The sequence below is a fragment of the Lissotriton vulgaris genome, chromosome 2_2 (assembly GCF_964263255.1).
Source record: "Lissotriton vulgaris chromosome 2_2, aLisVul1.2, whole genome shotgun sequence".
In the NCBI taxonomy this organism is placed as follows: Eukaryota; Metazoa; Chordata; class Amphibia; order Caudata; family Salamandridae; genus Lissotriton; species Lissotriton vulgaris.
In genome coordinates this window covers 296,345,427-296,367,919 of record NC_141688.1, presented here as the reverse complement: position 1 = coordinate 296,367,919, position 22,493 = coordinate 296,345,427, and the positions used below count along the sequence as shown (strand labels likewise).

Genomic DNA, 22,493 nt, shown 5'->3' with positions numbered 1-22,493 from the left:
TGGTATGCAGGTGTGGGGTGAGTTGGTATGCAGGTGTGGGGTGAGTTGGAATGCAGGTGTGGGGTGAGTTGGAATGCAGGTGTGGGGTGAGTTGGAATGCAGGTGTGGGGTGAGTTGGAATGCAGGTGTGGGGTGAGTTGGTATGCAGGTGTGGGGTGAGTTGGTATGCAGGTGTGGGGTGAGTTGGAATGCAGGTGTGGGGTGAGTTGGAATGCAGGTGTGGGGTGAGTTGGTATGCAGGTGTGGGGTGAGTTGGAATGCAGGTGTGGGGTGAGTTGGAATGCAGGTGTGGGGTGAGTTGGAATGCAGGTGTGGGGTGAGTTGGTATGCAGGTGTGGGGTGAGTTGGTATGCAGGTGTGGGGTGAGTTGGAATGCAGGTGTGGGGTGAGTTGGAATGCAGGTGTGGGGTGAGTTGGTATGCAGGTGTGGGGTGAGTTGGAATGCAGGTGTGGGGTGAGTTGGAATGCAGGTGTGGGGTGAGTTGGAATGCAGGTGTGGGGTGAGTTGGAATGCAGGTGTGGGGTGAGTTGGAATGCAGGTGTGGGGTGAGTTGGAATGCAGGTGTGGGGTGAGTTGGTATGCAGGTGTGGGGTGAGTTGGTATGCAGGTGTGGGGTGAGTTGGTATGCAGGTGTGGGGTGAGTTGGAATGCAGGTGTGGGGTGAGTTGGAATGCAGGTGTGGGGTGAGTTGGAATGCAGGTGTGGGGTGAGTTGGAATGCAGGTGTGGGGTGAGTTGGAATGCAGGTGTGGGGTGAGTTGGTATGCAGGTGTGGGGTGAGTTGGTATGCAGGTGTGGGGTGAGTTGGAATGCAGGTGTGGGGTGAGTTGGTATGCAGGTGTGGGGTGAGTTGGTATGCAGGTGTGGGGTGAGTTGGAATGCAGGTGTGGGGTGAGTTGGAATGCAGGTGTGGGGTGAGTTGGAATGCAGGTGTGGGGTGAGTTGGAATGCAGGTGTGGGGTGAGTTGGAATGCAGGTGTGGGGTGAGTTGGTATGCAGGTGTGGGGTGAGTTGGAATGCAGGTGTGGGGTGAGTTGGAATGCAGGTGTGGGGTGAGTTGGAATGCAGGTGTGGGGTGAGTTGGTATGCAGGTGTGGGGTGAGTTGGTATGCAGGTGTGGGGTGAGTTGGAATGCAGGTGTGGGGTGAGTTGGAATGCAGGTGTGGGGTGAGTTGGAATGCAGGTGTGGGGTGAGTTGGAATGCAGGTGTGGGGTGAGTTGGAATGCAGGTGTGGGGTGAGTTGGAATGCAGGTGTGGGGTGAGTTGGTATGCAGGTGTGGGGTGAGTTGGAATGCAGGTGTGGGGTGAGTTGGTATGCAGGTGTGGGGTGAGTTGGAATGCAGGTGTGGGGTGAGTTGGAATGCAGGTGTGGGGTGAGTTGGTATGCAGGTGTGGGGTGAGTTGGTATGCAGGTGTGGGGTGAGTTGGAATGCAGGTGTGGGGTGAGTTGGTATGCACGTGTGGGGTGAGTTGGAATGCAGGTGTGGGGTGAGTTGGTATGCAGGTGTGGGGTGAGTTGGAATGCAGGTGTGGGGTGAGTTGGAATGCAGGTGTGGGGTGAGTTGGTATGCAGGTGTGGGGTGAGTTGGTATGCAGGTGTGGGGTGAGTTGGAATGCAGGTGTGGGGTGAGTTGGTATGCAGGTGTGGGGTGAGTTGGAATGCAGGTGTGGGGTGAGTTGGTATGCAGGTGTGGGGTAAGTTGGTATGCAGGTGTGGGGTGAGTTGGAATGCAGGTGTGGGGTGAGTTGGTATGCAGGTGTGGGGTGAGTTGGAATGCAGGTGTGGGGTGAGTTGGTATGCAGGTTTGGGGTGAGTTGGAATGCAGGTGTGGGGTGAGTTGGTATGCAGGTGTGGGGTGAGTTGGTATGCAGGTGTGGGGTGAGTTGGAATGCAGGTGTGGGGTGAGTTGGTATGCAGGTGTGGGGTGAGTTGGAATGCAGGTGTGGGGTGAGTTGGTATGCAGGTGTGGGGTGAGTTGGTATGCAGGTTTGGGGTGAGTTGGTATGCAGGTGTGGGGTGAGTTGGGCAGTTACCAACATGTATAGTGCCTTTACAAAGCGCAGTGGGTAGAGAATGATCCATAGCTGAACACTCTGTCGTGATCTGTATTTTATGTTTTTTAAATAGAGTTTTCAGCATTGCCCGTTTGAGTGAAGTGAAGGGCCATATTAGTAAACAGCGAAGTATTGATGATGTTGGAACATTTACAACTTTAATAGCTCAGATGACAGTTTGGGTGAGTGCCATGTTGAAGAAGAAAGAGCTCATAGCAATGCCCTGGAATTATTCAGGTGAGAAACCCAGCGGCGTTGATTGTCGCACCCGGGATGAGACTACAGATGAGATGTCCGCTTTCACTGAATCAAAGCCGAGAAGGTGTGAGATCTTTGGGCTTGGACCGAGGTTACCAGTTCCTTGAAGACTTGAACCAGGTCTGGGGTGGAGACAGATGCCCCCTCCCTGTAGGTTTTCAGGTGGGCTGTGTGGGTACTGATGCCAATGGACTTAAACATCGAGATTGGAGCCACGTGGTCACCTGGGACTGGGATATAGCCAGGTGTTCCTCCAGGGCAGTAGACCTTTGTGTCAACAGATGGAGTTAATCCTTGCACCCGCTGTAATTTTAGCTTTTATTATGTTTTGTTCTTGGTAATCTGATAGGGGCTAGAGGCTATTGAGTGATGTCATGGTGAAGCTCTTAAGGGATGCCAGAATGTTATTGGAGGAGGAGGACGTTCCCACGAGAATTTGGGTGAAGAGGTCAGGGTTGACTTTCCTAATTTCTTCTCATAAGGTTTGGTTGAAGTATAAGAGCTTGCTTGTGCTGGAGACCATCCTCTTTGATACTTTGTTCCCCCTCTCTCTCTCTCTCTCTCTCTCTCTCTCTTCTTTCCACCTCCAGTTTAGTATTGAGCAGACGACGGAGCCCATCCAGCCCAAAGCCCTGCTGAAATTCCCCAATATCTATAGCCCAAAGCTGCCGATGACCTTACCAGAACTAATCAATTGCGCTGATATTAGGAAGAATCCAGCGCCTGAGACTCCGGTTCCAGCAGATGAGGACATCAATAATGGGAAAGCCGGAAAGACCCAAGGAACGGGAGGGACGTGTGATCCACCATCGAACAGTATGTGACCTCTGAACCTTTCCAACAATTAGCTCAAGCCACAAGACTTGGCTGTACCCTAGTTTTTTTTCTAACTTTATCTTTGCTGGCATTATGTTACATTTGACAGTGACAGACACATGTGGGGCAATGAGATGTTTCTTAGCCCAACTCCAGTGGCATGAGATGGTAATAATGCAAGGTGGCATTGCTCAGTTGTAACCCTCAAGTGGGCCCATGCTCGCGGAGATGCTGTCGGATCATGGGCCAGCTGCGCAGGCCCCATCCTGCTTCAGTAGGGGAAGTGCATGTATAATGGACAGCAGTCCCAGTTGAACCCCAAGCTTCTAGTGGGGTAACTGATAACTGAAAGGGGGGGCACCGGTGGGGAGAAAAAGGGAGGAAGAGTGGGGGACTACCAATAGGGGACAGAAAGAGGAGTATTGAGAAAGTAGGAAAAGGCCTTTAGGGACCACAGGGAATGCAGCACACTCGGAAGAGCAGACATGCATGCTTTATTAGGTCTCGCCTGGCGAAAGCAGCGCATGCAGTGGTGAGATCCAGTACTTGTGTATGACCACACTATGCAGTGGAGAAGTGTGGCTCACCGATTAGAGCGGCAGACCCTGAGGCAGAGGTCTGGCCCGGGACCAGGGTTCAATTCCTGACGCGGCAGGGTCTTGTGCTCAATGTCCAGGGACTCGATAATTCTCGCCTAGGTGCCTACTCTAATCATGGGCCCGACTCTGCAACTCTGGGCAATAGCTTGCTTAATCTCCACAATGGCCCTGAAAGTGCAAGGATGCCTGGCTTCACCTTGGGGGTGCCCAGTAAGGGGCATCTCACAGGGAAAGCCAGAAAGGGTTCCACAGCGGTATACAGCGCCAAGATACCTTGTAGGTGATAGTGCGCTTTACAAGTATACACACATTTACATTTACAGTATTTAAGTGAAGATCTTTAAAAAACCAGTAATTTAGAACAAAAACTGATTTTGGAAATGCTTACATTTGGACTAAACTGCTTTTAATTTATTTTTAATGTGTCTGAATTGTTCTGTCTCTGATTTGCGAAGTTTCTTTTTGTGACCCAAAACTAGGGATCCTGTGGAGCATAACTGCTAACCAGACTCCCCTTAAAGTAGTTGATCCTAGGATACAGTGTAGGGCCAAGGGGCTACCAGCTGCCAATAGAATTTGAAGAGCAGCACTGACTAGTTCCCTTTTGGTCTGGGCAGAGTCAGCTCCGGGGAATGAAGGGGAGGCGGACCCCTCCAACAACCTCTGGGGGGAGCAAGATGACTGCTGACAACTACTTCTAGCACCAGGTCCAGGCATTCAGCTCACGGGGAGGGGAGGCTCCCCCAGAGAGAACCCAGAGATGCCCCTCAGAGAAACAGAGCTGGAGACTCAACTAGATAACATAGCTGCAAAGAAGGAGAAAGCAGATCCAGCTATGAAGAAGTGGGCAAGGTACGGGAACAAGGATGGCGGCAGTGAAGAAGAGGAAGATGGTGAGATGTCCAGGGACGGTGGGTTTGATACCAGACTACCGAAGGAGATAGTTTCCAAGTACCAATAGGGGATGACATTGATACATGGCTGACAGCATTTGATAGGACCATTAGGCTAAGGAGGGTTAGCTCCAAATAATGGGGTTCACTCCTGTGGGGGTTAATCCCAGTTGCTGGGAGGGATGGGCTTCTGACCATAGAAGGGGATGACGCTGAATCTTACGGCACATGAAGAAATGTCTGATCATGAAGTTTGATCTCATCTTAGAGCAGTACAGGATGAAGTTCAGGGACACCCAGAAAGTAAACCCACAGTCCTGGGTGGAATTTGACGACATCTCGGTAAATGCACTAGAGGGCTGGACACAGGGTAACAAGGAAAGTACCTATGGGGGGCTGTATAATGTATTCATGAAAGAGCACATCTTGACTAATGGTATCTCAGAAAGGTTATGCCAGTCTCTAGGCAACACCAAGCTGTCTGGTCCCAGGGAACAGGAGGAGACAGCGGATGAGTGGGTAAGAACCAGGGTTTCCACAAAATACCAGGGGGGTGTTTAGAAGAAAGAGGACAGGTCCCCTCCAAAGGGAAAGCCCTGGGAAACTAAGATAAAAAGGAAAAATTCCTCAAACAATCCACAAATACCTGGACGGGCGGTGAGGTTTCTAAGCCAATCCACTTTCACGATGAGAAGGTATCAGGGTAAGTCGTTTGACCCTTAAAAGGTGGGGAAGTGTTATTATTGTAATCAGTTAGGACACAAAAGAGGAGATGCGGTCTGAACCAAGAAGCCCCTCACTTGTGAGCAGTCCAGGGGATTGTCAGAGTAGCTGTGGGGGTGGAAGATGACCTCTTCCTTGAGGTATTTAAATGCCTTCCTCCTCTTTTCCATACCACACAGTTTCAAATACATCTTTCTAATTCGAACTTTGAACTATCTGGGTAAATGCTCTTGGCTGCTTTTAATATATCTTCAGACATTTAGCCACAAGCTTTCACAAGTGAATACAAAGTGACCATTTAAAGTGCCGTGAGCCCTGAAAGCAGTAAACCTTGGATCCTACCACTGTGTGATCCTGGGAAAATATTGCATTTCTGCTTGCGTCCTTTTCCTAAATATTGCTTATGAGAGCGCCTTGAAATACGTGAGCTAGGGGTGTGCGCTGTGCAAGCACCTCACTTGTTGGATTTAATTGGCGCTAATGTTCCCTACAATAAGAATCTACGCATCCCACTTGCATCTTAAATCGCACGTGGCATTGTCATGAGGCAGGAATATTTATAAATTCAGGAATTAAAACTATCACTTGTAATAAATCCCTTTCCATTTAGTATTATAATCTGAAGGAGAAACGCTTCAGTGCGTCACAGAAATATTGTTTTGACCATTGAAGAGACTTCATCATATTTTCACTCGATGTTGGTTGCAATTACATGCCAAATATTGTCAGGGCTCGGCTTGTTCGCGTCCACTCTGGCTCTTAGAGCCAAGGGCCGGCTGTGGCTCGGCTCTGGCTCGGCTCGCTCACCTCTCTCCAGCTGGGGCCGGTGCAGCTCGAGGAGGCCGACGGAGATGAGAGGTGGCTATGAAGAGGAACACCCACTGGCCAGATGTGTATTCAGTCACTCACAGCGACGTCACGTCACAGATGCGCGGCTGAGAGGAGGCAGTTACACCCCTGCCAGGGGACCCCGAGATGGACCCTCCAAAAACAATTCTTGTTATTGATTAAACGACGGGTTTACACAATTTTGCAAAATACTCCCTTTAAAGACATCCAGTTTACGAGCAGTTCTGAGGTGAAACGTCATGATGTACTGTAGTGTTCCGGGGTCTGGCATCTACCAGGGACCCCTGCTCCCCTCAATCAGTAAGACAGGCGCGTGCTGGGGCCCCGGGACGATCAGTGCATCGGGTGCAGTGGCACCGGGGACTGAGCGGCCCACTGCACCCACCTTATAGCTCTTTTTTTGCCACCAAAGTGATGGGGGGCGTGGGGGCACACGAGGCTGCAGCTTGTTTGGGGCCGGGTGGTGGGTCTCCCTGGCCTCATGTGGTCAGTCTGTCTCTAGGCGCGGGGGTCTTGGTTTTAGGTAGACCTGTTTCTCCGTCTTTCTTCTGCTGCTTCATTCCCCTCCGTCCCTCCGCAGTTGGGAACGGAATACAAATAGCCCCGACTCCCCCCCATACGCCCCCACCCTCTGCTCGTGCAGAGCTCCGGCTCGGTGCTCCTCGCCCCCATATCTCGTTTCCGCCGTCCAGGAAATCTATTTTTATCCGCGGTGCTGAGCAGCCGGCTGGGCCTGGCACAGCGCCCAGAGCCGAGCCCACATCCTCGGAGCGCAGACAGCGCCGCGGCTCGTCTCACCGGGCCCGGGGGCCAGGACGTGACCCACCCGGGACCGCCAGAGCATACATTACAAGATAACAAGGTTAAGTATGGATGCGGGCTTTTTATAGCCGCACACATCCATCACTGGCCGCCCGCAGATCTGTTTATAACTCGGGGCCGAGGGCTCGCAGGCCTCGGGTGATGACATTCGAGCCATCACAGGCGCAAATCAGCTTTCAGCTGAGATGATAACACCTTTTGAGCATTAAAAGAGAGCAGTAAACAATCCGTAGCCTGGAGGGAGTCCACATACCTTCATCTTTCTTTGCAGGAAATTGCTGTGAGTGGCAGCTGACAGCAGCCCCAGATGTTATGTTCTTATTTTTGGTTTTGTCTCGTTGGACCTTGAGGGGGTCTCCCCTTCTCCGGGATGCTATGACTGTTACACCTTGTTCTGTCTTCGACTACCTGTTTCCTGAAAATTTGCAAAGCGCTCTGACGCCTGCAAGGGTCATGTTCAATCAATCAATCAATCAATCAATCAATCAAGGCATTTATATAGCGCACTACTCACCCGGGAGGGTCTCAAGGCGCTGGGGGAGGGGGTATGTCACTGCTCCAACAGCCAGGTCTTGAGCTGCTTCCTTAAGGAGAGATGGTCTTGGGTTTGCAGAAGGTGGGTGGGGAGGGAGTTCCAAGTCTTGGCTGCCAGGTAGGAGAAGGATCTTCCTCCGGCGGTGGCTCTGCGGATTCGGGGTACGGTGGCGAGGGCTTGGCTGGTCGATCGTAGCTGGCGGGTGGGCGTGTAGAAGGTCATGCGGTCGTTGAGGTACTTGGGTCCCAGGTCGTGGAGAGCCTTGTGTGCGTGGGTGAGGAGTCTGAACGTGATCCTCTTGCTGACGGGGAGCCAGTGCAGGTCTCTCAGGTGTCTGGTGATGTGGCTGTGTCGGGGGATGTCCAGGATGAGTCGTGCAGAGGCATTCTGGATGCGCTGGAGTCTTTTTTGAAGTTTGGCTGTGGTTCCGGCGTAGAGGGTGTTCCCGTAATCCAGTCGGCTGGTGACGAGTGCCTGGGTAACGGTCTTCCTGGTTTCAGTGGGGATCCATCTGAAGATCTTGCGGAGCATGCGCAGGGTGTTGAAGCACGAAGATGAGACGGCGTTGACTTGTATGGTCATCGACAGGGAGGAGTCCAGGATGAAGCCCAGGTTGCGTGCGTGGTCTGCTGGCTTGGGAGCGGTGCCCAGGGCCGGGGGCCACCAGGAGTCGTCCCAGGCGGAGGGTGATGATCCCTGGATGAGGACTTCCGTCTTGTCTGAGTTCAGTTTAAGGCGGCTGTTCCTCATCCAGTCGGCGACGTCTTTCATCCCTTCGTGCAGGTTGGCTCTGGCGGAGGTGGGGTCGTTGGTGAGGGAGAGGATCAGCTGGGTGTCGTCGGCGTAGGAGATGATGTTGAGGTTGTGTTGGCGTGCGATGGCTGCGAGGGGGCTCATGTAGACGTTGAAGAGGGTTGGGCTGAGTGATGATCCTTGTGGTACGCCGCAAATGACTTCGGTGGCCTTGGATCAGAACGGGGGAAGACGGACTCTCTGGGTTCTTCCTGCGAGGAACGAGATGATCCACTCCAGAGCTTTCTCTCGGATTCCGATGTTGCGCTATATAAAACTTTAGAAATAAGTTAAACTCTTCACCAGCCCGCCTACATGTGAATGCATTACCTACTCTATGTCACATATGTCTGCTACACTTGCTTTGCATGTTACATGCTATTACTAAACTCTCTTTCTCTGTCCATGTTACTGTTACAGGTCCTTAATATGGTACAACTACTCCCCTTACATGTGATAAGATACCCTGAATTCTGTCTCACCTTACATGCCATGGCAACACTCATATTACATCATGGCAACAGGACCCCCCGCCCCACAACATACCAAATAACACACAAGACACCAGTGTTATGTTGGGAAAAAACTTGCTACACGTTTATTACATACAACATTATGTAAAAATGATGGGTTATCTTACGGGCGATCCAAGGGCAGGCCGCATTCTCGCCACCTGCCCGCCTGATGAGCTAAGCAGCACCGCGGCGAACCACCTGTGTGCTGTCCCTTATGGTAATTCTTGTACTCACGCCCCTAGTGGGACGGAGCGCAGTTAGCAAGCCCCCGGTTGCACACGCCCACAACCGCCCGAAGGACTACTGGGGCGCCGACACGAGTTCCCGGGCCTCCCCTGAGGTCCAGGTCTTAGGCTCTGGCACCCCTATGTGCCTGCTGAGGTGCAGTGCTGCACCTCTCTGCTTCCGGATCGCCCTGTAACTCCGCCTGCAACGAAAAAGATATACATTATAAAGTTCAACCAATCCCCCCCCAGCTGACACACAGGGTAAGAGGTAGGGAGGGAAAAGAGTGTCCTGGTAGCGTCTAGAGGCGTCTGGGTTGGCAAAGAGGCATCTAAGATGGCGAGGGGAACTTAAATACCCCTCACCCTGCCTACCGCCCCGGACGCACGTCACTGGCCCTGCCCCCTTCCTGCCGGGACTCCTCCTGCCCCAAGAGGAGTGAGTGTCCAAGCCAAGAAGGAGGGCAGGGGGGGGAGGCCCTCTGTAACTACGGTGCCGCCCTCTAGATAGCCACCGGGTGGCCTCAGGCAGCCGCATAGTTACATCATGGCAACAGGACCCCCCTGCCCCACAACATACCAACCAACCCGCAAATAACACACAAGACACCAGTGTTATGTTGGGAAAAAACTTGCTGCAGGTTTATTACATACAACATTTTGTAATCATGATGGGTTATCTTACGGGTAATCCAAGGGCAGGCCGCATTCTCGCCACCTGCCCGCCTGATGAGCCAAGCAGCACCGTGGCGAACCACCTGTGTGCTGTCCCATATGGTAATTCTTGTACTCACGCCCCTAGTGGGACGGAGCGCAGTTAGGCAAGCCCCCGGTTGCACAGGCCCACAACTGCCCGAAGGACTACTGGGGCGCCGACACGGGTTCCCGGACCTCCCCTGAGGTCCAGGTCTTGGGCTCTGGCACCCCTATGTGCCTGCTGAGGTACAGTGCTGCACCTCTCTGCTTCTGGATCGCCCTGTAACTCTGCCACAGCCCAGCCGGCGGCATCGGTCGCCGCCCGGGCCCCCCACCACCTAGCTTCCTACACTACCTGCAGCCTTTGCCCTGCAGTGCTTCCTGTAAGTCCAATAGAAACAAGTCCATACCGACTGGAGAAAGGTGGACACCATCAGGTTCAAAGTAACCTTTTATCTTGTCCTGAATCATTTCATGCCTGATGAAACCAATGCCCCTCTGTAAAGTGAATTTACGCATGTCACTGTTTATTCTCCTCCTTGACTTCTCTATTGCTTCACCTGACTTAGCGCCCTGCCATACCCTGCGTGGTACCAATTCGGACCATCACACTTCATAACTTCCCAGCAGTCTGCAAACTTCTCCAAGGTCCACTTTCATTTTTTGCAAAAGCGCTGACGTTCCCAGGTTGATGATGTCATTGCCCCCCAGGTGGATGACCAGATGATGGGGAGGTGCCCCCCTCGCAGCTAGAGAGTCCTTGACCCTAGGCAAAAGGCCGTTCCAGCGCATGCCCGGGAAATCCAGCCACACGCATTTCGTGTTGGAGAAACCGTGCATCCAGTTCCTGATCGCCGCCCATCGACCTAACCTTGCGACGGTTGAATGCCCCAAAACCCACACTCTCGAACCTGTCAAAACAAAGGACACAATTCGCTTTCTGTTCTTTTATGGACACATATGGTAAAACACAGCAAACACTGCACACGAATATAATACTTAGATAATCACTGCAAACTTGTCATCAATCCGTACCTCATGGGCGGATGTAACGCTTATAACAAAGGGATTCCCAGCGCCCAACCTTTCTTATGCTTGCTGGTGACATGCCAGCGCAGGAAGCCGCAGTGGCCGCCCCTATACGAAAAGAATGGCTAGAGAACTTCTTTCCCTTATTCGCACAACCAGCTCTGGAGAGACATGCCAACATAATTTTGTCCATTTGGTACCTGGCGAGCGGGCTAAAATCCGCATGCATGAGGAGGTAACCCGCCACTGTTGGTCGAAGAGCGAGGTAGGCACGGACCGCTGAGACTGGACAACCTAGTTGGTCCCCTAGTGGAGCCAGCACAATGACAACCCCTTTCCTTGCCTGTTCCGTCTTTGACTTCCTGAGCGTGATAGTCAGATTCGTGTCTACACTGACGTCATCCAGGCCCAGAGCATCCCCTGAATTGTCACTCTTGGATCGTGCCACCAGCTCGCTACTATGAAAAGCTCCGAAGAAGGCTAGGCAGAAAGCTGCCGCAAACAAAGAGGATTCAAACTGAGAATGTGCCACGGCTTGTAACGCAACCAGCATGGACTGCAGAGTGCAACAATCAATGGGGGCTCTATTGTCTGGTATCCTCGGTTCGTCCCTCGGCCATCCCTTGAGGGCTGCTCTGATGACAAAGGACTGGGCTGGATCCCTCATACCCTTCAACTTGGCATCATTGCTAACGGCGGCCAAATTGCCACAAACCCAAGAGTGAGAATTGCCCTGCTTCTTTGCCCAGACAATGAAAGCCTGCACTCTGTCTTCAAGCGGTAATCCTGTCAAGCCCATGTCTATGACTGCCTCGTGGAAATTCGCCAGGTGCCTCCCATAACGCTTCCTAGTACCTGGCGCCAATAATCTCTCCCCCATTGCTCTCAGTTCCTGCTCCACTCCAAGATGCGCCAGAGTGCCGGTGGAAAGGGGGTCATCTCCTCTCTCGCTCGCGGGCAGGCCACCCGGAAACGGTCTCACTGGAAACGAGAAAGAGCATCAGCTGCAACGTTAATGACCCCCGGAATGTGTCGCGCCCTGAACTCAATGTTGCAGCTCAGGCTCCTTCTGGCTAACTCCCTCAGCAGGCAGAGGACCAACGGGCAACTGGCTGTTTGTCCGTTGATAGCTTGGACAACCGCCATGTTGTCCGACCAAAAGAGGACCTTTCTGTCAGACAGGGGCCCGGGCCAGAGATGAAGAGCAATGAAAACTGGAAAGAGCTCTAACACTGTGATGTTGGCAGTGATGCCACGCTTGCGTCAGACGTTGGGCCATTCCTGTGCACACCATTGTTCGCCCAGAATTGCACCAAAGCCCTCCCTGCCTGAAGCATCAGTAAACATGCTGAGTTCTGGACTATCAGCCCAAGGAGCCCTCCAGATGACCGTGCCATTGAAGTCCTCCAAAAACTCCTCCCACATTTTGAAATCCTGTTTCAAGCCTGCTGACAATTTCACGAAGTGGTGGCGTTTGACTACTTTGGCTGTTGACCTAGCTAATCGCCTAGCAAAAACACGGCCTGCAGGAATGACCCGTGCCGCGAAATTGAGTTTGCCAAGGAGGCTCTGGATGACCGCTAGCGGTGCCTTGTCCCTCCCCAGCAGATCGCGGATGTCCCGTTGCAGGTCCTGCACCTTCCCGGCAGGGAGTCTTCACACCCCGTTAACCGTGTCTAGCTCAATGCCCAGAAACGTGAGAACCTGTGCTGGGCCCTCGGTCTTGCCTGGAGCCAAAGGCACCCCCCAGGTGTCTCACCAGATCCATGAAGCATGAAAGCCCATCGCTGCATTCCTCAGTACCTTCCCTCCCAATGAATAAGAAATCATCAAGGTAGTGAGTCACCGCCCTGACCTCATATTTCACCGAGTGTGACCACTGCAAGAAGGGGCTGAATGCCTCGAAGAAGGCGCATGAGACTGAACAGCCCATGGGCATGCACTTGTCAAAGAAATACTGGCCTCCCCACTTGAACCCCAGCAGGTGCTGGCTCTCAGGGTGAACAGGCAAGAGTCTGAATGCTGCCTCAATGTCGGCCTTTGCCAACCACGCCTCCCTCCCTGCTCTCCTAATGGTGTCAATGGCTACATCTAGTGAACAGTAGAAGACAGAGCATGCCCCCTCCGCCAACCAAGATGACAGAGTCCCCCTCTGGGAAGGATAGGTGATGGATGAGCCTGAACGCACCCTGCTCTCTTTTAGGTACCACTCACAAGCGAGATACCATGAAATCCGGGAGGGAGGAAGGTGGAACGGCCCTGCGACCCTCCCCAAAGCCAATTCCTTTCGGATCTTCTCACACACTACCTCGGGGAGGTCCCTAGATGATTTCAAATTGTCAGCATCCCTGCTGACCCTCGGCCCAAGGTAAGGGATTTTGAAACCTTCTAAAAAAAACTTTAGCCAATGTTGCCCTGTCTTTCACATTGAGATATACCCTCAGGAGAGGCAGGAGGTTGGGTATAACAATTGGGGAAGGCCTTTCGACTGGAGGGGACAAGCAGATGGAGTAGCCGCCGCTTTAAGTTGAAACAAAGGATCATGTGGAGGTGCAGGAGACGGGTCGGGTGTCAATGGAAGCTGGACTGTAAAGGAGATGTCGGGGGAGTTACTTTTCTTGTCTCTGCTGGCCCCCAGCTGAATCCCGCTTGTCGCATGACGAGGCAGGATGGGCGCCGCTGCACTTGCCACATGTGTGAGAGAATCTACAAGCCTTGCCTCATGTACAGTTCCCAGAATTGAACAACCTGCAGGTTCCAAAAAAGCCTCTTTTGCCCCCCCTGTTGGAGCCACCTCCACCTCGCCCCCCGAAAGGACTGTTTGAACTGACCTTTTTTCTCCTGGCTCTGGCCCTTCCCTGCCTCAAATTTCTTATCACTGGAGCTGGCTTTAGCTGTGACTTCCGCCTTACCCTTGCCCTTGTGCTACATCCAGAGCCTAACCTCCATTTGATCCTAGTCTAATTCGGGACACACAGCCATCTTTTTCCTAAATTCGCAGTCGTACCTGTACCAACCCATGCCCCTGCTCGTTTCCGCCTCATTTGTGATGGCACTTGCGTACTGAAACAGGCCCTGCGCTTCCTCGGGAAAACGCTCTGTGATAACTGCGGCTAAGATAGAGAAAGCCTGCCTCCAGGTCTTGATGCATTTCTCAGGCCATGCATGATAGCGTACCTTCTTCTCCTCCTCTTTAGCCCCCATCTTCTGATGTCCACCCCTTCGGCCCCGAGCATGAGAAGGGAGAAAATATCAATAAACTCCCTATGCCAAATGCCTTCCTTTGCCGTCTGGGGCACCTGCCAAGCCAAAGAGCACTTCCCTGAAAGCATGGGAGCCATGGACATTTGTGGCGCTGATGACACGCCGGGTGATGCGCTTGAAACAGGAGTGGACGTGCAGGTGGCGGGGGGAGTGTCTGGACGGAGGGGGCAGGAGGAGGCAGTACTGTGGTAAGAGGCGCTGGCGCTACGCTTTGCTGCTCGCCAGGGGCAGGGGGGGCGGTAGGACTGCTTGCTGGGGAACCGCTGCGCTGCTTGTGCCGGTTCCTCCCTGTGAATTTTGGCTGCCCCACACTAGTGTAAAAGTTGCCTCTGCTGTGGCCAAAGGAGCAGGTGCTGGTGCCCCTATTACGCCCCCGAAACCATTTTTTCACCGCCTGCTGGCTGACCAGCTGTCTTTAGTCCTGCTATAATCTCAGCCATAAAGTCTGTGAGGGTGTTGGTGAGCTTACCCAACTCGTCATGTGTAGCAAAGTTCGCAGGTGGGGCAACCGCTGCCCGGGGAGGGGACGCCCTGACCACGGTGGGAGGGGATGCGGTTGCATGGACTATCACATTCCTGGCTTACTCTGTTGTGCGGCTTTTGGCTGTAGCCGGTTCCGCAGGAAAGTCTTTGCATGTGGGCTGCTTCAATCTCTTGGACCTCGTAGGCCCAGTGTCCTCTGTTATCTCAGGTTCCGCCGCTGGTGGGGACATGACAACACCGGAATCCCTGGGACTGTTGGCACTTAACAGTTCGCTGGTCCAAGCCACCCCACCCCTTTGGCCTTTATCAGGTCCATGAGTGCCTTCATTTGTGCATCGTGGGAACTTCCCGGTTAAGAATCGTCAACTTGGGACATCTGGGTGAAAAGTGGGGGGGATCCCTGGCTATCCATTTCGTCACTTCAAGTTCGGATCCTGAAAAAGAAAGGCTCCGTGAGAGTAATGCAGGGATAGCGATGTGTGGCCTAGGGCAAAGACTACCCCTCGCTGCTGACACAAGCCACAGGCCTTCCCCCCCGGCCCATGTATCACACCCATTCCTCCCTTCTCCTGCCGTCTTGGGCTAACCCCGTGAGCAATGATACATACCTCTGAAAATGTATCTCACTAAAATGCTGTGCGGATGCGTTTGCAAATGTATTCGGGTACGACGTGAGTCTGAAAGGAAAACGGATCCATGAGTACAACCTTGAGACCTGGTGTGCCACTGTGTAATCAGCCATAGCCTGCTAGGTGCACCCTATACAATCAGTTTCATATGGTGGGTAACTGGGTGCAACCTGAGGGCCCCTTTCCAAACAACAACCTTGGCCCAACTTCCCCAGCATTGCCTGAACCTTGTTAAGCACTGTATGTCCCTGCACGCCCAGCACGTCCTTCTAAACCTGAAACAGAGGAGACCATAAGCACACACAACCAATTACCATGCTAACATTTACATTGCATATCCTATATAGACTGGCCCCTTCCACCCTGCCGGTTGGCGCCCCGCTCACTTCATTGACTTCCCCCGTAACTGACGATTGTTTCCGAAGCCTTATGGAATGCCGTAGCACGAGGGAACAGCAGCGACCGTCCGCGAAAGCGCGCAACTTTCCCTGATGCCTGGTGGCACAGGGTATCATTCTAAGGCACTAACCTGGAATGCCGTGAACATGGCACTGACAAGATTTGCGAGGCGACGGGGGGGAGGAGGCGCTCATTGCGCTCCCCACAAGCCAGCACCCCTCGACTCCTGTCCCCCAACCAACACCCCGTGCCGAGCACACCGCGAGCTCGGGATGTGAGGCAGCCACTCCCCCAAATGAGAGGCAGCCGGGGCCATGGGGGCTAGCAAAGTGCGGGCCACTGAGGAAGAGGAGGTCAGTGAGCAAAGCATGCTCCGCCGGGGGACCCTCAGCGGGTCGAGCCCCGTTCAGGGCGACAGTGCAATTTCGGTCCTGGGATGCCCGCCCACACTCGATGACCGTACAAAGGGCCCGTAACACAGATGCATAGGCGCCCCCGGCACGGAGCCGGTCCCGCGCGCGGTCACGTAACTGTTGCGGTTGGGAAAGGGGGAAGTTGGGGGTGAAGGTGCATAGTGCATCAAGCGCTGGACCATACGCCCCCCCCCTCGCAATGCGGTGAGCAGCATAAAAGCGGGAGCAAAAGGGGGGGGAACAGCACATCAAGCCAGTCCGAGGCGCGAGGCCCGCAGCAGCCCGCCGGCACTCCAGGAACTAGGCGACCGCTCCTCGCGGATGCCGGGCCCGTGGCAGATGCGCTGTCCCCCAACAACCAGCAATTGCGGCGCAGAAATTCGACATTGCCTCGACCCCATCGGCCTCCCATTCACCGCGTACATCATCACCGCCTTGCCCCCCCTCGTCACGAAGAGCAATGGCGAACATAGGCACCAATGGCAGCCCCCATGTTGGCATCCGCCATTTTCAAGCTTTGCCGGTGCTGGCTCTGATTACCGCCCCAGACGCACGTCACTGGTCCTGCCCCCATTCCTGCCGGGACTCCTCCTGGTAAAGGAGGAGTGAGTGGCCCAGCCAAGAAGGAGGGCGGGGGGGGCCCTCTGTAACTACGGTGCCGCCCTCTTGATGGCCACCGGGTGGCCTCGGGCAGCCGCAGTCCATGTTCCACGTTACTGCTACTTGTCCCTTACATGCCACCGTCCCAGGTTACCCCCTGTGTAGCAAGGCACTGGCAGTCTCTTTAGGTCTGGGGTAAGCCCACTAAAATGATCTGTATGATAGACACTACAGGGCAACAGGACCCCCCCACCCCACACTTAGCATGCATCCCGCAAATAACACACTAGACACCAGTGTTAGATTGGGAAGAAACTGCTGCAGGTTTATTTATTACATACAACGTTATGTAATCATAGTGGGTTATCTTACGGGCAATCCAAGGGCAGGCTGCATTCTCGCCACCTGCCCGCCTGATGAGCCAGGCAGCACCGGGGCGAACCACCATGTGCTGCCCCTTATGGTAAACATAATACTCACGCCCCTTGCGGGCGTACTAGGCAAACCCCCGGTTGCACAGGCCCACAACCGCCCGAAGGACTAGTGGGGCGCCGACACGTGTTCCCGGAACCTCCCCTGAGGCCCCAGGTCTTAGGCTCTGGCACCCCTATGTGCCCGCTGAGGTCCAGTGCTGAACTTCTCTGCTTCCGGATTGCCCTGTAACTCCGCCACAGCCCGGCCGGTGGCAACCGTCGCCGGCCCGGCCCCCCACTACTTAGCCTCCTTCCTACCTGAACCCTTTGTACATATATCTTATAATTAACCTTTCACAGTTAGCAGTGTCACTACTAAGGTATCTAGCATAGTAAAATTTTTTACTATCGTAGCTTTACTTGCTTACTCGCAGCCATCAAACCTTAGCGTCCACAAATTGCACAGCCTTTAGACCACGCTCGTCCAAAACTAGTGGATAATTAGTGCATAGAGCGCAACCCTACTCGAAGGGAGAAGCTGTTGGAAGTTCTGTTTTACAGGGAATGCACTTTAAGGAATCTGCAATAAAACATGTAGGGAAAGCTACAGGGCATGCTGACCCAGCTATCCCATAGAAAATGTCAGGTCAGCGACATCAGAAATGTGCCTCCGCCCTGACCTTTCCATCCCTCTGATAATATGGGGTTACGGTTAAAAACGAGGAAAATACCATGCTATCAGAAAGAAATTCAAATGTGCAGCACATAGAAGAATTTTGGTTGTAGGACTGCTGCCGGTCTTATAGTAGGCGACATTGCATCTTACTTCTAGTCTATAGGAAAATAGGGCTCCCACTTGCACTCTGTTCACCTGGCGATTCTAGCCTTCTGCCATACCATTGCGTAGAGAACAAGCGTGCCCAACACAAATGTTTAATAGTGAACGCAGCTTCCACTAGCTGGGGAGCCTGTACACCCCAGGTTGAATTTACCTGAGACTTATCCCAGGGAGCCTGCCAGATCCCCCCTGTGGGTCCCGGCAGCAGAAGCTCGTCCAGGCACGTTAGCTGCCATTTGCCGGCCTTTCCAACTATCAAGGATGCGAAGGACAAGTTAAACAACGCAGTGCGTGATTCCCGGAGTACTGGGATGTTGCTATACTCAATATACTTTTGTATCCTAGCTGCCTCGCAGGATGTCATGGATACAAGTGCCCACCACTGTGCAAGCCCATGCAGACCAGCTGCAGTACAGTCAGGGGGGAGATATCAAAGCCCAGGAAAGGGTGCAACTGAGACAGGCCACACTGCCTACTAACATAAAGGGTACAGGCCGCCGATACTGCCCCCACACGACAGAGGTCAGATTAGGTGTACGGCCCGAGCACTTAGTCACCCCACCTGGAAGAAGAAGTAGGGTGTGGCACAAACAAGGTTCTATGCCTTAAAGACACTTCCCAAAACTACAGGCCCTCTCTCATCTTAAGAGGATCTAAATGATGGAAAAGATCTCCTTTACTAAGAAAGGGGCCTCCCATTGTTAACCCAAGGAAAGAGTCTGCCAGGTACAGAGAATACTCTCTCTCTACCAACAAGCATGCGTCACTAACTCTAAGTCACAGTGGACAAGAGCTTGAGTGCCTACAGCGCCTACTGCATAAGAAAGGTGAAGGCGTGGGCCTACAAACTGACCAACAAGATTTCCCCAAAAAGAGACACTTCCACTTATACTACATGCCCTTTCCCATATTTGGTGGCGGACCTACACTTCTAGTAATTCTACTTGCCTAGAGTGTGGAAGTGTCTTCCCAGTGCAATTGTGTTGAGAACAGTCCGACAACTGTCAAGTGATCTTCTACCAGGTAATAACTCGTAGTGACATGCACTTATACTAACCTCTTGTAACCACTATGTGCTACAAAGCAACGATTGGTTACCAGACAAGCACCAGTGATACTAACGCCTGCATAACCATTCGTTCCTGGGTAGGCCTGTCTACCAGCAGGGAGGGTTGGGACCACCATGTGGCCCGGGGCCCCTCGGAGAAGTGGCCCACATTCCCGGCCAACAACACGTAATAAACAGCCACAGGCTGTTCTCACTGGGCTCATCAATATCATTTGTTCGGTACCTTTCTGATGTTAATGCTCATAGGTGCAGACACAGGAAAAGGCCAAAGCGCTGCTTATGGCTGGGGAAGTGAGGAGAGAAAAGTGGCTGAACGCCGTGGATGCACAAGTGGAGCCTGCCAGGACATGTGCTTGGGGAAAAATAGCAACTTGTATGCAAAGACTACTCTTAGACAAGTAAAAGTGAGCATGCCCCATCACACAGTACGCTAAGCTATATCCCGCTATCCCTGCGATACTCCCTGGTGCAGCCTGGCCCAGGTAGCTATTCTGTATGAACTCAGTTCTATAGGGTATTAGCTTAACTGTGCTGTCATGGCGAAGGATTGACTGAATGGAAGTCCGTCTTAGGCTGTGCTAAAATTAGGATAATTAAGCAAATTCTAGGTCTTACCCTTTGCTAATAGAGGGGCGGGGGAAGCCCTCTATGTCTAGGGGGCCGCCCTCCTGATGGCCACTGCGTGGCCTCGGGCAGCCGCATATCCCTACTTACGGAGGCTTTGGCACCTCTCTTCATCCATTGGTCTGTTGCTGTGTCACTCCAGTCTCGCTTCCGCCCACGTCAGCATGCCGCTTGGGGCAATGGGTCAGCCCAATTTGCCCACTGGCTGACTTCACTTTCAGCCCCTCCTTCTGTTCTTTAACTAGTAGTGCATCCACACAACAGTGAGTGGCGTTCAGCGCCAGTGTTTATGTTGTGCCAGAGCAGTGTGTGACCCTGCAGAAAGCACCAGGTGGGATGACCTCGTCACTGCTGTGAATCCGCGCTCTTTACCAGGGGCGGCTCTAGGCTCATGGCGGCCCTGGGCAGGGAGCGTAGGTAGGGGGCCCCGGAAGAGGGGGTCCGGGCGGGGCGGAGCACAGAGTCCAGTGAAGGGGGGTGTCAGGGTGTTTGGAAGTGGAACAGAGCCGGAGGCCCCTGGGGTTTGGTGGCCCTGTGCAGGTGCACAGCTTGCACATGCCGCCCCTATCTTCACACTTTGAGGCCAATGTGTGACCTAGTGAAGGGCGCGTGTGAAGAAGCCTGCACCTTTGTTAGCTCCTGCATCCTAGCTCGACAAAAAGTTATCTCACTATCGCTGCACCATTATGTCAACCAAGGCCCATATGTCCTAAGATATGATGCATTAGGCAGGCCCTGTTCCAGGATGGGCCCAAGGTGCGTTCGGGTGGGCACTGCGGGCTGAAGGCACTGTAGCCAGTGTGAAGAGGGGGCAAGAATGGCTCCAAGTTCATGTTTAAAAAGTATCACTTTTAATAAGTTACTTGTCTGTGCAGCGCTGTAATGCTAAATATGAATGTCAAAGCATTTGCACTTTAAAGAAATGCACTTTTAGAATTTTGAAGAGACTTTATAATATTGTGCATAATGTTTGTCGTATGATTAAGAAACACTTTAAGGGATTGGCTCGTGCGCATTCTCTAAGAACCCAGACAGACCGTTGGCTCGGCTCCTCCTGGCTCACCAACTGCAGCTTGTCTCAGTCACGAGCTAGGGTTGCCTCCAGACTTTACCAGCATAGCCAGTATTTTAATGTCTCTGCCAGTGCAAAAATAGGGAAAATCAGCTAAAGCCGGTGTTTTTCTCTTTATCAGTACATATTTAAAATTGCAGGTATAAATAGAAAAGCAATGCACTTTAAAAAAGATGTTCTAGAGGTTCCTTGACCACTGACTGAGAATTAAAGTAAACAAAGTGAAAAATACATCACAACAATCAATATTGTGCATCCTCTCCAGCATCTTCCGCTCCGACTAGATGGACCAAAAGTCACGTTTGGGTGAGTCGGGCCCACCTGGCCCCCCTGCTAGAGCCGGGCCTGTGATCCAGTGCAACGCAGCGACACCCAGCTGAGCTGTGTCAAATGGAGAGGGCAGGGATGCACCTTATTTACTAACATATGGAACATGCCTGTGCTCTCTCTGCCCTGGTGCACTAGTGGCTGTTCTTTGCTGCCAGGAGCCGCTTCCAACACAAAAAGCAACCATCTAAGGCACTTTCCACTTTCTGTGTGTGCTACAAAATGCAGCACACGTAGAAAGAGGAAGAACCAATGAGAAATAAATACATTTCTCCTCATTACGCCTCACCTGGGTTTGCTAGCGTTCTGGACCAGGGTCAGCCGACTCGATAATTCTCTCGCCTCGGTGCCCACTCTGATCATTCTCTCGCCTCGGTGCCCATTCTGATCAGCGATCACACTCGGCAACTCTGAGCATTAGCTTGCCTCATCTTCACTAACGGCCCCACCTGACCGCCAGGGATGCCTGGTCTCACCCTGGAGATACCCATTAAGGGACCATCTCTCAGGGAAGCCAGGAAGGGTTTTGCAGCGGTCGAAGCGCCTTGGGACCCTACGGGTAAGTAGTGCGCTATATAAATGCCTATACATTTACACATTTACAGTTAATCTGGCCACGCGTCAAAATCCATGGGACGCCTTCTCAGCCCAGAGTGACGCGAGGCCGAGACTTGCGCTTCCTTGCGTTACTCCAGACTTCGCGTGCCAAGCAGAGCCACGCACGGCGTCCCTGCACGCCATAGTAAAACCATCTGAAGAGCTAGTGCTGCCATGCGTGACGCAAGAGCAATGCAAGCCCTTAGTAAACCTGGGCCCAAGTGCCTTATCATTTACATCTAAAGTAAACATTGCCACCTTACTCTCCCTGGGCATTGCCTTGATCGAGCACGCTCGACACGTGTGAATTGTACCCCGTGCCCTCCAGTACCTTATGCTTTGAGCCCGGCCTTGATTGCGTCCGGGGGGGCTTGCGCCCCGGCAAAGTCTCAATGCTCTATGGCTGCCGCTTATAGGAGACGCAAGAAAGCACCTGTATTTATGTGGGTGTACCAGGATAGAGGGGGAGACATTTGTCACTTAGAGAATTTGTAACAACTCTTTATGCACCTTAATACCACAGGGTGGATCCTGGTGACACGGGTTTGCATTTGCCTTTGTAGATCTCCACAAGGACATCCACAGGACTGAGAGCCTGGACCCTGAGCAGAGGACCAGCAGGAGCCCGGTCCCCAAACTACACTTTTCGCTAGTCTATGACCGTGAGAAAGCAGAGGTCACTGTGGCCAGTCTGGAAGGTAAGAATTTTCAATGAGGTGATTACATGAATATGGGAATATATTCAGCACTACAAGCAGTTAATGCTTTTTATCCTTGGCCTATCACTACAGGCTGTATATTAAAATATCAATGTCGAAAACATTAACAATGCTTTTGATAGGGTAGGCTGGTTCTCCTCACCCTACACCCTGTTTATTAAACTCCCAGCCCCTCCGTTTTACACTCTTCTACCTCAGGTACCTTTCTGTTCTCCTTGTCTTGCTTTATTGATTGGCTT

General features: G+C 52.8%; 1 protein-coding gene across 1 annotated transcript in view; it reads left to right on the top strand.

Annotated features, from left to right (window-relative positions):
• Positions 1 to 22,493, top strand: part of SYT13 (synaptotagmin 13) — a 165,577-nt gene that overhangs the window by 60,814 nt on the left and 82,270 nt on the right. Inside the window, exons 2-3 of the mRNA XM_086959618.1 lie at positions 2,905 to 3,130; positions 22,099 to 22,233. Coding sequence (XP_086815744.1) covers positions 2,905 to 3,130; positions 22,099 to 22,233 — 361 coding nt within the window. The remainder of the gene's footprint in view (positions 1 to 2,904; positions 3,131 to 22,098; positions 22,234 to 22,493) is intronic.